The sequence below is a fragment of the Rattus norvegicus genome, chromosome 6 (genome assembly GCF_036323735.1).
Source record: "Rattus norvegicus strain BN/NHsdMcwi chromosome 6, GRCr8, whole genome shotgun sequence".
NCBI lineage: Eukaryota > Metazoa > Chordata > Mammalia > Rodentia > Muridae > Rattus > Rattus norvegicus.
In genome coordinates, this window is record NC_086024.1 from 109,829,767 (window position 1) to 109,844,829 (window position 15,063).

The 15,063-nt window shown below is 40.8% G+C and overlaps 1 protein-coding gene across 13 annotated transcripts in view; it reads left to right on the forward strand.

Annotated features, from left to right (window-relative positions):
• The first annotated feature begins 129 nt into the window (after positions 1-129).
• The window catches only part of Lin52 (lin-52 DREAM MuvB core complex component), a 97,227-nt gene continuing 82,293 nt past the window's right edge, over positions 130-15,063 (forward strand). For 5 of the 13 annotated variants that reach the window (XR_354978.5, XR_001838493.3, XM_006240356.5 and 2 more), the window contains exons 1-6: positions 130-520; positions 5,084-5,158; positions 6,771-6,808; positions 8,715-8,781; positions 11,200-11,283; positions 11,380-11,400. Coding sequence is in view for 10 of the 13 variants with exons in the window: in XM_006240356.5 (XP_006240418.1) it covers positions 490-520; positions 5,084-5,158; positions 6,771-6,808; positions 8,715-8,781; positions 11,200-11,283; positions 11,380-11,400 (316 nt within the window). In the remaining 3 variants the exon portion in view is untranslated. The remainder of the gene's footprint in view (positions 521-5,083; positions 5,159-6,770; positions 6,809-8,714; positions 8,782-11,199; positions 11,284-11,379; positions 11,401-15,063) is intronic. The other 8 variants (XR_010052121.1, XM_017594488.3, NM_001398855.1 and 5 more) reach the window with 6 other exon arrangements.

Below are 15,063 nucleotides of genomic sequence, written 5' to 3' on the forward strand. Positions count from 1 at the left end.
AACCTAGCCTCTCCATTGGAGGGAAGGGGCACTTTTCATAACCAATCATGTGTCAGGATTCTTGACTCCACCCATCACTCCCAGCCTTGGGGATAGGTGATTGGTCAAAGGCGGAAGCGTTTTCCTCTTCTCTGACTTCAGCCTATTTTTGTTGGCGGAGATAGGGAGACGCCCCCTAGACTTGGTACTGCATATTAAGCACACGGGGAAGACGCCCCCTAACCGAGAACTCCGATTGGCTATAGGTAGGCCCTCAAGGTCCCGCCCCTTTGCTAAGGAAAGTAAATAAAGTCCTTGAAGAATTTTGCCTGAGTTTCACCTTAACTACCACTCGCGGGTAGGGCTGCTGTCTAGGGTGGGACTAGGCAAATATTACCCTATGAGATAGGGAAACGAGACCGGGCTGTGAGTTAAGGATAGGTTACCCCTGTAAGGGGCGTGGCTTGCGGATCCTCGCTTTCCCGCCGACGGTTGGCCACGTCACGTGACATGGGCTGGAAGATGGCGTCTCCCACAGACGGTAAGAGCCGGCTTGGAAATTGTTGGCCTGTAGTCTCATTATTTGCTCCTCTGGGAACTTCCACAGCCTTCACGCTTACGCTTTTTTTCTTGGGCCCCTCTTCCTTCTCTCCCACTTCTCTTCTTTGGGCTGTGTCGGCTTTTCAGCTAGCAGGTGCCTGGTACCAGGTCTCCCCGCTGTGTACTAGGTAGGTGAAGGAGGCCACCAACCGGTGAGACCCTATCCGGGAAAAGGACAGAGGTCGCTCCGGCCCATCGGTGATGCTGAGGGGAAAGGGAGGGAACTTTCTTTTTGAACAGGCCCATTGGAGTGTTGGTTCTGTTCTCAGTAGAGCTGAGACGAGTCTCTCAAGCTCTATAGCTTTGAGTGGTGACTGACATGAGGTCTAGGGTTCATCCCTGTACCAAGCCGGGAGAGAAGGATGCTTGTCCCCTCAGTTCAGGACCGTTGCCTTGGCAGCAGGGAACCGGGGACCTGGTTTCCTTACCCTGATTCCCGAGGGAATGAAAATTAGCCTTGTTAATGTAGTTTCGCACGCTTCTCAACCCTTAAACCATCACTCCCTCTACTTCATGTGTTGTTTCCTTAGACTGAGGGCAGGAACAATTCTGCTTGTATTTCGTCTCAGGTGGTAAATAGGTGTTTTCGTTATACCCGTATGCTTTTGCTCGCGGTTCTGCTTTAGCATTTGGAATTCTCTTCTGTCATTACTCAGTATCTCAGTATATTCCTTGTCTATTAACTTTGCCCGGGCCACACCCAATTATAAATTCCAAGTCTGTCTTATTTCATACGTTTAATCCTAGGTTCTAGAATAATGCCTGTAAAGCATTTGGCCATAAATAAGTTAACGTTCATCCAAAAGTGAAACTGGCCTTGGTATGTGACCCCTAATTTTAGCTACTTGGTAGATTGAGGCAGGAGGATTGTTGCTTCAGGCTTGTCTAGGCTGCAGAATGAATTGTAGGCAAAATGTGTCTCAAATACAAAGTTGGGGTTTAGTTGGCAGTTGTTGGGTTTTGTTTTATTTTATTTTTTAACCCTAGACAAGGTTTCTCTGTGTAGTCCTGGCACTTGCTCTTTATACAAAGCTGGCCTCGAACTCAGAGCTCCTCCTATCTCTGCCTCCCAAATGCTAGAGTTAAAGGCACAAACCACCACCACCCACCTTCAAATAAAAAGTTTTCTTTTAAAAAGTAAGGGAAGAGTGGCTGGAGAGATGGCTCAGCGGTTAAGAGCACTGACTGCTCTTTCAGAGGTCCTGAGTTCAATTTCCAGTAACCACATGGTGGCTCCCAACCATCTGTAATGAAATCTGGTGCCCTCTTCTGGTGTGCGGGGGTACATGCAGGCAGAACAGTGTATAGGTAATAAATCTTTTTAAAAATGTGAGGATACAGGGGGCTGGAGAGATAGCTCTCAGTGGTTAAGAGTACCTGGTGCTTTTGCAAAAGACCTGGATTCTTTTTTTTTTTTTTAAGGTTTATTTATCTAATGTATATGAGTACTTTATACACCGTAGCTGTCCTCAGACACACCAGAAGAGGGCTCCCATTACAGATGGTTGTGAGCCACCATGTAGTTGCTGGGAATTGAACTCAGGACCTCTGGAAGAGCAGCCAGTGCTCTAAACCACTGAGCTATATCTCTCTAGCCCCAAGACCTGGATTCTATTCCCAGTATCTACATGGCAACTCACAACTGTGACTCTGACCTCCATGGACATCAGGTATGCATGTGCTCCACATATATACTGTGCAGACAAACAGTCATACACATAAATAAATCTAAAAATGAAAAATAAAAAGTAGGGATGTAGTTCAGTGGTAGAGAGCTTGCTTATCATGAACAAGGCAATAGGTTCAGTCTTTAGTACTAAAAAGCATGACTAGATTATATTAAAAATAATGTTACCAGATCTCCCTCCTTTCTTCCTTCTTTCCTTTTTTGAGATAGGGTCTGACTGTATGGCCCAGATTGGCTTCAGACTCACCATCTTCTTGCTTTCCTACCTGTGCTTCCAGTATGCTGGGATTAAAAGTGTACCACTCGGTAGGGCACTTGCCTAGCAAGCGCAAGGCCCTGGGTTCGGTCCCCAGCTCTGAAAAAAAGAAAAAAAAGAAAAAAAAATGTACCACTATGCCTGGCCTCTTACTTGATTTCGAAGTTTCAGGTTTAACTGCATTTTAAGTTTTGAACACATTCACATACCTTAAGGAACTGTGTTCATAATAAAAGAGATTCTCTAGCATGTGTGATTTTTTTTTTCCCCCTAAAACATCCTTTTCTTACTAGCAAAAAAAAAAGTGTTGGTAGGATTTTTGTCGGTTTTTTTTGTTTTGTTTTGTTTTGTTTTTTTTAAATTGAGGTTCATCTTGGTGTCTGTGGAGGTCTACTGAGAACAAGACTTCTAAAAGGTAGGGTCTGGAAGGATGTGGTGCAAGGCCAGTTTTGCTAGATGTGTGAGGTCTCTAGAATCAAAGAGAGCATATAGCTCTTCTTCAAATCCAGGGTGGTTTTATCTGAGATGATACTAAATTCGACTAAGGCAGGAGATGTGCTTATGTGTATAAAAAGTTCACACAGTGACTCCCAGAGGCAAAACTAAACAAGCAGAGTAATCTGGGGAGAAGTAAGTGGGGCCTGTAGAAATGGTGGCAGCCATTGTGTAAATGCCAGTGGATGCAGAATTTATGGAATGCTAGACCCTACACAAATCTAAACTAACGAAAAGTAAACAATTCAAAGAACTGAGGTTTGTGACATTGCAATTTCTTGAGATGGAGAGGGTTGGGAAAGTGGGGTTTGAACAGCAGTATTAAGGGGTTTTCCCTACATGTAAATGGACAGACATCAAGTAGCTCCTTGGACAGGAGAATGGTTGAGCCTTGAGATGTGAATTGTCATTGGTACATGATGGTGAAGTTGTCTTAGATCTGAGTGGCACAGACTGCAAGAGGAGTCACTGAGAAGAAACGAGTGTAGTAGTTTCATAAAAGCAAGAAGGGGAATATCACATGCTATGGAGAGGTCACAGAAGGGAAACAAGTGGGCAGATTTAGCACAGGTGACCTTGATAGCAGTAGTTTCAATGCACGTAGGGACTGAATTAAGATTTTTTTTTTTTTTTTGTAGGTTAGAGAGTGTAGGGCCTGGGAGATGATACATAGTTGGTAAGCATGCTAGCTTTGCAAATATGAGGACCTGAGTTGGAAGCCAGGCATGGTTGTACTGCCAGCATTGTGGGCAGGGAGGGCATGCACAGAAACAGCTGGATCCTGAGAGCTTGCTGGCTACCTAGTTTCTGGTTTAGTGAGCAACTCTGTCTCAAGACAATAAGCCTGAGAGTAAATGAAGACACTTAGCATTCTTTCTGGTCCTTTATAGTCATACACCTACTTGTGCATTCATTATATCCATATACCACACACACATGCACATGTACACAAGTGTGAAGTGGGAGAATAAGGACTACAGGATACCCAGGAGGGAAGTTATGAGTTTAAAGGGAGAGTTTGCATGTTTCTGTGTGTGTCTGCACTCAGCATGCATGTGTGTGTATAACATATGGAGACTCAGTTAATAATAAGTGTAGTCTCAGTGTCTGTCTCTCTGTCTCTGTCTCTCTCTCTGTCTCTGTCTGTCTGTCTGTCTCTCTCACCCTCTCTCTCCCCCCCCCTCCTTCCCTCATTCCCTCCCTCCCTCCCTCTCATTTGTTTACTTATTTTATGAGGCAGGGTTTCACTATGTAGCCCCGGCTGGACCTCACTATATATACAGGCTGGCCTGAGTGCTGGGATTAAAGGGATTCACCACCACCACCCAGTGAAGTGTCCTTTTTATCAGTCAAAAAGTAGATAAATTCTAGATGAGGCTTGCTTGTTGACTGTAAGCCTAAGATAGAAACTGTCGGTACAAGAAGACTGTGTGAGGTGCTTGTCAAAGCTGGAGACCATGGTGTAGAGTCTTAGTAGAGATTATCTTTGGTGAGAGCAGTGACACTTAGCTGACTGTAACTGGAGACAAGTTGAAGAGTGTAGTGAAGACAGTTGACTTTGCTGACACTCTTTACAAGGGTTTTTGCTGTATAGTCTGAGCTGGCCTTTCCTGCTCCTGCCTTAGTCTCCCAAATGCTGGGATTGCAGCTGTCAATCACCATGTCCAACTGATAAACTCATTCTTTAAAACATTTTACCTGTATAGGTATTTTGTCTGCATGTGTGTCTCTGTACTACATGTGTGCTAATTGGAATTCTGGACAGTTGTTAGCTGCCATGAAGTGCTTGGGATTGAGCATGGGTCCTCTGGAAGAGCAGCCAGTGCCCTTAACCACTGAGCCCTGACTTTCTTAAACATTCTTATTTAATACAGTGGAAGTCTGAGTTTTGATGAGGGAAATCAAATTTATTTTTATTCTATCGTGGCCCCAATCAGGTTTCAGGGAATCAATAGTTCAGATCTCTAAACTTCTAATTGAGTGTTTCAGGTTATGTTCTTTGATATTGAAATATAATAAAATGTAAATGAGTGTGTTTCTCATCCCATCTTGGTGTTTGGATCTAGGGACAGATTTGGAAGCATCGTTGCTAAGTTTTGAGAAACTTGACCGTGCCTCGCCAGATCTTTGGCCCGAACAGTGTAAGTTTTGACTTTTATCATATTAGAATTGACGCAGGAGAGTCGGTGCTCCCTTGGGAGAAGTTTGCAGTGTGTTGTCATGTATCTGATGACTAAAGCTTTTATGTTGCTTCAAAGAGAAGAAATTGATAAACAGGGAAAAATAGAGACTTAGTGGTTTAACTTCTCAGAACATTGCAAGACAAGAAGTGATAATGAGCTTTTAAACAAAATTATAGTTTTAATACTGAAATGCACAAAGCATTCCTTCATCTCCTTTAATGAAATAGTTAAGTATTGTTCGTAATTTTATACAGACTGGTTTGGACTTTTTTATGCTTGAACAGATAAGCATATATAGATATATATATGTCTGAATGTTTGTCACACACAGGAGTTTTTGTTTTCCATAATGATGAAGTAATACGTATAGAGCTTTCAGCTTAATTTATTTAAACAAGTAATTTGATGGATCTTTCCATGTTGATCTTTGTGGTCTGCTTCATGTTTTACATATGTTAGAGTGGACAGGTATAGTCTAGCTTCTACATTTACACTCTATTTGGAAACTTAAGTCACCTCATTTGTATTTCACAGGCAGCGTATCAGTGAGTTCCTTGCACATCTGTCCTGTATGTAGAAGAGGATGGCTGCCCGTCTTCTCACTAGCCAGTGTTACTCCTTGTTATTATGTTTAGCTTGCATTTCTTTTAAATTAAATTATATTCATTATTGGGCTGAGGGAAGCACCCGTGTGCCATGAAGTATGTATGGAGATCAGAAGACAGCTCGTCCAAGTTAGTTCTGGCGTTTTACTGTAAACCTGGGAATCTACAATATTCAGGTTGTTGGGCGTGGTGTCAAGTTCCTTTCCCCAATGAGCCCTAGCTTGTATTTCTTAAGTAATAGAACTGAACATTATTTCACGTTACATGAGTAATTTTTGCTTTTTGATGTGATGCTACCCATGAGGCATATGAGTAAATAAACCAAACAGGACAACTAAAAAGAATGTTTAATTTACTTATTTATTTATTATTTATTTGCAGCTCTGGGGATCAAACCCAGGGTCATGCGCATGCTAGAAAAGCACTCTACACTTGGTCTAAATCTCTAGCCATGGGAAGGGAATTAAAACTCTCTGGAGAGAGATAGCTTACTGTTCTCCCGGCCAAATCCTGGCCCTCTAAAGCAGGAGGCATTGGTTTCTCGGAGAAGCTTCTCCTGCCCCATTATTCTCACTGAGAGTTTGTCTGTCTGTCTGTCTGTCTGTCTGTTTCTGTCTTTCTGTAGCGCCTGACTGTTTTTTGAAATGCTTAAGTAATATTAATGATCTATGCTCTGTCCTTTTCTAGATTGTAAGCTACTCGAAGGCAAGACTTTGGTTTTTAGTTTTTTTAAGCTTTTTGATTTTTGTTTGATTTTATTCTTTTCAGACAAGGTCTTTGTGTAGCCATGACCTTGCTGGAACTTGCTTTGTAAACCAGAGTGGCCTCAAACTCACAGAGATCCCCTGTGTCAGCCTGCTGAGTGCTAGAATTAATGACATGCACCACCATCACCACCCAGCATTTAAATTCCCAGTAAACACAAATGTTTCTTGGACGAGTAACTTTTTTTTTTTCTTTTCTAGTACCAGGTGTTGCTGAATTTGCAGCTTCTTTCAAAAGTGTAAGTAAATAGCTCTGTCTGCGGAAATTTATCCAAAGTTTGCTCTTGGGTAAAAAGCTCAAATCTTTATGTTCAAGGCTAGTACCATAGTCTTCTAATCATTTTTTGACCTTTAAATATGTTTATATTATCATACTGTTAACTGCTGATAATCCCTTTCTCTGCTGAAATGTGTTATTTTGACATTCTGACCCTTGTCTGTTAGCCTCTTTGCTCAGCTCATAGGCTTTAAGGTTAAAGATTTGATGTAACATTGTTTACCCCAACTATAATTCTGAAGCCCCACCCCTTATTTATGTAAGAGTTGGTTCTCTCTTTAGTATGTGGTTCCTGGGGTTTGGTCATCATCTTTGGCAGTAAGCTCACTACCTGCTGCGCCATCACTCTTCAGTTGGTGGTGGTTTTTTAATTCGTTAGCTCTGTTCTTTCTAGTAGTCCCTCTTGATGACCTGAGTTTGGATTTTGCATAGGGATGAGGGAGGAGATGATATCACTGTAGCTGTCTCAGTCATTGTTGTTTTGCTGTGAAGAGACACCATGGCCAAGGCAACTTATAAAAGAAAGCATTTTATTGGGGGTTTGGTTACAGCGTCAGAGCTCATCATGGTAGGGGTGAGGAACATGGCAACATGCAGGCAGGTGTGGCACTGGACTAGTAGCTGAGAGTTTACTTATCCACAAGCAGCAGACAGATGTTGAGCAGGAAACCTCAAAGCCCACCCCAAATGACACATTGCCTCTAACAAGGCCACACCCCCATCCTTCCCAAACAGTTCCACTAACTAGGGATTAAGTATTCAAGTATATGTGCTTATAGGGGCTGTTCTCCTCAAACCACCACCTTAAAACTAAGGCTGACCTTGAACTTGCCATCTTTTTTGCTTCAGTCTTTGCTCAGACTGTTTATCCCACTATGCCATTAGCATTTATTAGTCTTTAGAGTTATCTAGGTGAGTCTTATACGCAACGAGATTTGAAAGCTACTGATCTTACAAATGGGCTTTCATAGTTTTAAGTCTACTTATAGAAATGAGAAGGTATTTAAAATGCTGAAAATTTCTAAAAATTTCTACAATACGTTATGAAGTCTGGGTTGGTGAAGTGGCTCCATGGTAAAGACATGTATCGTCAAGCCTGGTGACCTGAGTTCAATCCCTGGGACCTACGTGAGTGAAGGAGAGAACTAACTCCTACTGTTAGTTGAGTTGATCTCTGACCTGCTTATGGCACATGTATGCTCTACGCTCCATTTCCCCCCACATCACAAATAAATGAAAAAAAAAGCTAATGATGGAATCTCAAGTAATGACCTTTTTTTTTTCCACTTGAGTTGAGGTTTTTCTTATTTTTTTATTCTTTTTTCTGTCAGAAACTATTACTGATTGTTGTTCCATACAGTTCAATTTGGAGTCTTTCATTAGAACAGAATTTAAAGTAATTGTATTGCTGAACTAACTGGTGCGTGAAATAGTAATAGTGACCGCACCAAAATGCATCCAAAGCTGCCTTCCCGTAGCTTTATAATTGAGCAGCAGCATTTTGTGCAGTGACTTTTTGAATTAAAATCTCGACCTAGAAACCTGGTTTTAAATTTTGTTTGTTTGTTTGTTTTGATTATATGGCTATTTTGCCTGTATGTATATCTATGTACCATATTTGTCTATGGCGTCCAAGAAGGCCAGGTCCCATGTGCCTGAGGTCACAGATGGCTGTGGGTGCTGAGGATCAACTTGATCCTCTGGAAGAACAGCGAGTGCTCTTGCCCACTGAGCCATCTCTACACACAAAACCTGGGGTTTTGAGATTGTAGTTTGCCAGGATTATTAAACAATCTGAAGGCTGTGTGACAAACTACATTCTTATAAGAAGGATGTACCTGAACGGATGTGTTGTTATTTTATGACAGCCCATCACAAGCTCTCCACCAACATGGATGGCTGAAATAGAACGGGATGACATTGATATGTTGAAAGGTATGTGATGCTGCGTCTACTCTCTTCTTTTGGGGCTTGGTTTAGTTTGGATTAGTTTTTTGAGATAAGGTTTCTCTGTGTAGCCCTGGTTGTCACAGACCTGGCAGGACTTGAACTTGGAGATGTGCCTGCCTCTGCCTCCCGTGTACTAGGGTTAAAGGCCTGTTGCACAACCATCCAGCTTGTTTTTGTTTTAATTGTTTCTCTTTCCATTGCTCAGTTTGGTCTCTGAGCTCAGGAGCATCCTCCTGCCTCATCCTCCTGAGTACCTGAACTGTGGGCAGCCACCACACATGGCTGGTCCACTAACATTTACTCTTCCATTTATGACCTGCCACAAACCTCTGTGATTTTTCTGTCACTGTCCCCTACAGTGTTCTTGGCTTCGCTCTGCCTTCTGTCCTGTCTTTATCTGACTAGAATGTTTTTCTCCACTTTTGCATGTGTAGAAATGCAGCCAGGTCAAGAATGAGTCACTGTGGACTCTTTCACTTTTCCTCTTCTTAATATTAACTTAATTTTGTATAATACTTACATTAGACCAAAACACCCTTACATAAATTTCTCCCTGAATTATGAAGGCCCTGTTAGGTATGATAAAAACTAAGGTTTGGAGATAAAATGGCCAGTATTTCCAAGGTTATAAAATTTAAATTCTGATCTTTCCAAGTCTGGTCTTCACTGTAATAGAAGTGACTTACATTGCTGTTAGTACTATTAAATGACAACCCCTTAGTGTAGCAGTTCTCAATGTGTGCATCAAGACCCTTTTGGGAGTCAAATAACTCTTTCTCAGGAGTCACATATCAGATATATGCATTACAATTCATAACAGTACAAAATTACAGTTATGAAGTAGCAATGAAAATAATTGTATGGTTGGGGTCAGTACAACAAGAAGAACTGTATAAAGGGTCTCAGTGTTAGGAAGGCTGGGGACCACTTCCTTAGTGCCTTTGTTTAGTTTATCTCTTTCTGTCCTTTCAGGTCTTCTATAAAGAATTCTATGAGCAGTGAATACTGGTTTTTGATAAGTGATTTAGTTCAATCAGAATGAAATTTTAAATTAAAAATGAATTTTATGACTTTGCTCTTTTTAAATCATTCTTACAGTGTTAAGCATCGTGGTGGTGGTAATAGACTTAAATTAACAGACTTAAATTAAGGTAAAAATTAGGGATTCTTGAGCTATTTAAGCAGCTGAACCAGTCAAGAGCGACACATATGCTAGATGCAGGTGAGCCTGCAGGATGATAAAGCAATCCCAGAACTCCTTCCTGTGATCTCAGAAGGGTGGTGATCATCACACCTAACAGGGCCTTCATAATTCAGGGGAGTTTACTAGTAAGGGTGGTGGTGTTGTCATTGTCCACTGTCTCTGTTTAAATGCTGATTCCCTCCCCAGCCTGTGGAAAAATTATGTCTCAAAGGCAACTCGCGTTCATTGTCCTGATAGTCCAAAAGTATTTATCTAATACGTGATGAGCATGTTTCTTAAAACCCTTTACCTGTCAGTGAGAGTTCATGTAGCGTTATGCCTCATGGAAGACATCCTTTGGTGTAAACAAGGATGTAGGTGCCATTAAAAGGAAAATCTGAGGAGTAACCATTATTTTAAGTAATAGCCAGGAAATAAGTATAATTAATTATAAATAAAATAAGGTTGGATTTGAAGGGGAAGTTTGGATTTCTATTTGGTTTTTGTTTCTGCCGCTGGGAACACGATGAACAGTATCTGTTGTTGTCATTTGTGATTACATATAGTTGAAGACATGGGATTAGAAATGGACACATCTATTTTACATGACCAAGATGTGTCTGCAAGGTTTCCTCAGTGACATGTTTCATTGTAAGGCTTCATATGGTTTTGGTATGTTCATTTCGTATGTCAGACAAAAGTGACTGCTATAAATGGATCCTTGGGCAGGCAGAATGACTCAGCTGTAAAGGGACTGCTCCCAGCCTTGATGACTGAGTGTGCTCTCTAGAACCCACAGGCATACTAGGATAGAATCAATGCCCTCAGCTTGGACACACATGCAGTAGTGTGCACATACACACTACATACATTTAAAATATAGCAGAAAAACATTTGAACTATTCAGTATAATACCAAGTGTTTTGCAGTGGTGGAAATCTTTGCTGTTTTTGCTGAACAGATTATAAAATTAGAGAAGAAATAAAGTTCCGTCTTGTACTTATTCAGTAAGGGATTTAAGCTTAAAATCCTCCCCGCCCTGTCATTGTGCTAGAGATCAAGTCCAGAGCTTCCTTCACACTGGGCCCGTGTTCTGACTTTCAGCTCTCCGTGCTCCAGCCCAGCTTGAAATAGTTCATTACAAGGACTGTCAACCCAAGCCCACTGTTACTTGAGAGGAGTAGAGAGAGGTGATATTGAAATAAAGTCTTGTATTTCAGAACTGGGGAGTCTCACCACAGCTAATCTGATGGAGAAGGTACGAGGCCTACAGAACCTGGCCTACCAGCTGGGGCTGGATGAGTGTGAGTACACAATTAACTTCATACAGGGTTATATGTGTATATATCATGATGAATTCTAGTTATAACTCATGAAAATATAATTTTCCTTTTACTAAGGCAAAGACAAGCCATCTGAAGGTAAGAACTCAGTATAACTTTGTACCTTTTGTGTCAGAATGTGCTAGAATATTGACTGGACATTACAGGTAGAAATTCTTTTCTGCACACACACATCTCTTGGTTATAAGTGATACGGCACGACTATAATGAGCTCAATCTGAAGAGAGACTTTGTCAGTTCGCCTTAGTGCATTAGAAGTCCCGGGGTACAAACATCCTTGAGATTGTCCAGCTTTGTGGCTTAGTGATGTCACTGGGGTGTGTTCCTGGTCTCGGTTTGTGTATCTAGGCTCCACTTCCCTCCTGCCGTTAGTACTAGAGCCTTGTTGTTGCTGCTAGCTTTTTCTCAGTACTAGGCAAGGTGAGCACAAAGAGACGCAGTTGTGGTTTGAACCTCATGGTTCCCAAAGGAAGGAAGAGTGTGTGTCTTCTGGATGTTCCAAAAGAAAGTTGCCGGGAGAGGCTTTAGCTGCTCTGCACCAGCTCACACAATTGTGCCAGTTCTTTGACAGTAGCACGCCTGCCCTGAGGCACCAGGCCTGAGTCCTGGGTGCAGATATAGTTTAGAGGTCTGATGCAGATTGCATGGAACAAGAGGGAAGGGATATAGGAAAGACGAAGAACACTGCGCCTATGATTAATGCTTTGTTTCACAAGATGCTTGCTGCCAAGCCTGATGACACAAGCTCAACAGTGCATGTGTGTACACACACACACACACACACACACACACACGCACGCACTAAATCAATTAAATGTAAAACATTTTTTTCAAAAAATTTCTCATTTGTGTCCTTATGCCCTTTGTTTTTAAATTATTCCTTTGAATGCTGACATCATGGTTCACATCTTTAATCCCAATACTCAGAAAGCAGAGACTGTAGAACCTTTGAATTTCAGGGTAATCAGAGCAATATTGGGAGGCTTTGTCTCAAAACCAAAACAACAACAAAATGTTTTTCTTTGGCCTAGCAATATCCCTCAGCACTACAGTACTTGCCTAGCATATAGTAGGCTCTGGGTTTGATCCATGCTTTTATATTTAAAAAAAAAAGTTTAACTGAGTATGATGGTGCATACCTAGAAATATAACCACAGCACTCAGAGTGCTAAGATAGTCATGAGTTTAAGGCCAGCCTTGGCTACATAGCAAGACCCTGTTTCAAGAAACCAAAGAAATTTTAAAGATGATTTCTTTATATACTGTTTCTCTTCTCAAATGACATTCATTATAATAGATTTTAGAGAAAATTCCCACTTTGTAAATGAAATAAGAGATTGTTATTATCCCTTGTTTTCCTCCTGAGGCTCCTAATCTGATGTGTAATTTCTTTTAAAAATTTCAGTTTGGTAACTGTGTGGAGAATTGTGTAACTTTGTAACTATTTTTTTTTTAGAGCATACACTGCATATGGTAACTGTTGATGTCATTGGTTTGTCATTATCAAGTTTAACATTTAACCTCAACATTGTAATTTCTAAGCTTTCCTTTCCATTGTTGTTGTCGGAAGTTGACTTTTCCAACTCCCACCCCCACCCTGTGCTAAGGATCAGACCTAGGACCTAAAGGCAAGCAAGCACCACAGAGGCACAGCTCCAGCTGAGTTGGGTTTCTTTTTTTTTTTTTTTTTTTTTTGGTTCTTTTTTTTTCCGGAGCTGGGGACTGAACCGAGGGCCTTGCACTTCCTAGGCAAGCGCTCTACCACTGAGCTAAATCCCCAACCCCGAGTTGGGTTTCTTTAACCAAAAACATTTTCAATCCCTTCAGGAATCAAGGGACGTACAATAATAAACTACTTTAAGTTAGAACTCTTAAGTGACCCTCTCCTCCCTCTCTGCTGTACTCTGGTGATTTATTTCTTGCATTGAAGTTTATTCCGTGGCAGAATTAATTAATACTAAGTGTGCTATGGCTGGTAGGGTTTGTAAAGAGAAGACTGATCTGTGTTAATAAGCTCATGACTGAGCGGCTTGCATGGCATAGGACTCCTTGCTTTTGTTTCTAGCATGAGATAATAAGTGCTGTACTCATCTTAATCAGTGCCTTATCTATGCCATTGTTAATGCAGTAAACTTCATGCTTGTCATATCAAGAAGATGCTGTTACCAAACTTTTTTTAACTGTACCATCCCTTGTTAGTTGTAGCTGAAATCTCTATATTCTATCTTATTGTTATCTCCTGAGAAAAATATTTTCCCACTTTTTATTAGAGAAAAAACTTAAACAGACTAAAGTAGAGAACAGAATAATAAGTTTACGTCTATGGCCCAGTTTTTGTAATCAGCATATGTCCAATTTGGTTTCACTTATACTAAGTAGCCTTTTAGAGTATCACAGTCATTCTAAAGCAAGTCCAATGCCCCGTATTGCTACTAGTGCCCAGTAGCCTCCTTTATGCTTCCAAAAGAGAAGGCTTTGTAACCACATTTCCATTGTTATTCTTTAAAGGGGTCTTATAGGCCAGGCTTGGCAGTGCACATCTGCAATCCAACACTTAGAAGTCTGAGGCAGAAGGATTATAAGTTTGAGGCCAGTCCTCTGGGCCATATAGTGAGTTCCAGACCAGCCTGGGCTGTCTCATCAACCCTAATAAAGATAAGGGGTAGGGAGGAGGTGTCTTACCATGCTGTTTAGGATGCTCTCAAGCTCATGGTCTCAACATCCCAAGTAGCTGTACTGCGGACCTGTACCACCAAGCCCGGCTTATGCCTAAAAAGTTTAACAAGCTACTTCTTATCTTAAGCTACCCAGTCATGGTTCAGATTTCCCTGGTTGAATTACAAATGACTGTACATTCCCTCAGTCATGATCTATATAAGGGTTATAAGCTGTATTTAACTAATATTCTCTTTTAGTCTGTTATCTAGTTCAACCTTTTTTTTCTTGCTATTTGCTAAATTTGGTGACTTGTTCTAGAATTTGCCACATTCTGGTATTGTGTTGATTATATCCTTGAAGACATACTTATGAATGTATACATGCCTACCCGATCTTTTTATTCGTGGAGGTTAGTTTTGGAAGCTTGCACTGATACGGGTTTCGTTTTTTTTTTGTTGTTTTTTTTTTTTCCTGGAGCTGGGGACCGAACCCAGGGCCTTGCGCTTGCTAGGCAAGCGCTCAACCACTGAGCTAAACCCCCAACCCCACGGGTTTTGTTTTTTATTTTAATTTTGGCAGGAATATTTTATAGGTGGTGTGTCTATCCAAGGCTGTTGTCTGCTTATCTCTTTTCAGTTAACACTAGGATAGTGGATCAAGTTATCCCAGCCTGTCTATTTTCCATTAACTTTTCCCCACAGTAGCAGCCTTTGATTACTGTCTAGTTCTGTGATTTCAGTAAAGGTTGCAAGATTGTGATAATCTTATTCTGTCATCCCTTCTTATTATCTTGAATTTTCTTATAAAGAAGTGATCAACTACTTGATGGCCTCAAAAGTTGTTCCCATTAGAAGGAAAAGATAAATTGCTTGTTTTTACTTATTAGTTTTCAGAATAATGAGGTTGTATACTAAGCATCAATGAAGTCTATTTTATTGGATTTCCACAGTATAAAGCACTATTACTATTAACTGTTCTTATTATAATTTTAAATTTTATAAATTTTATTATTTAAAAAAATCTTGCAAATAATGGTGCAATCATCTAAACCTAGAATTTAGGAGGCAGAGACAAGTAAATTGC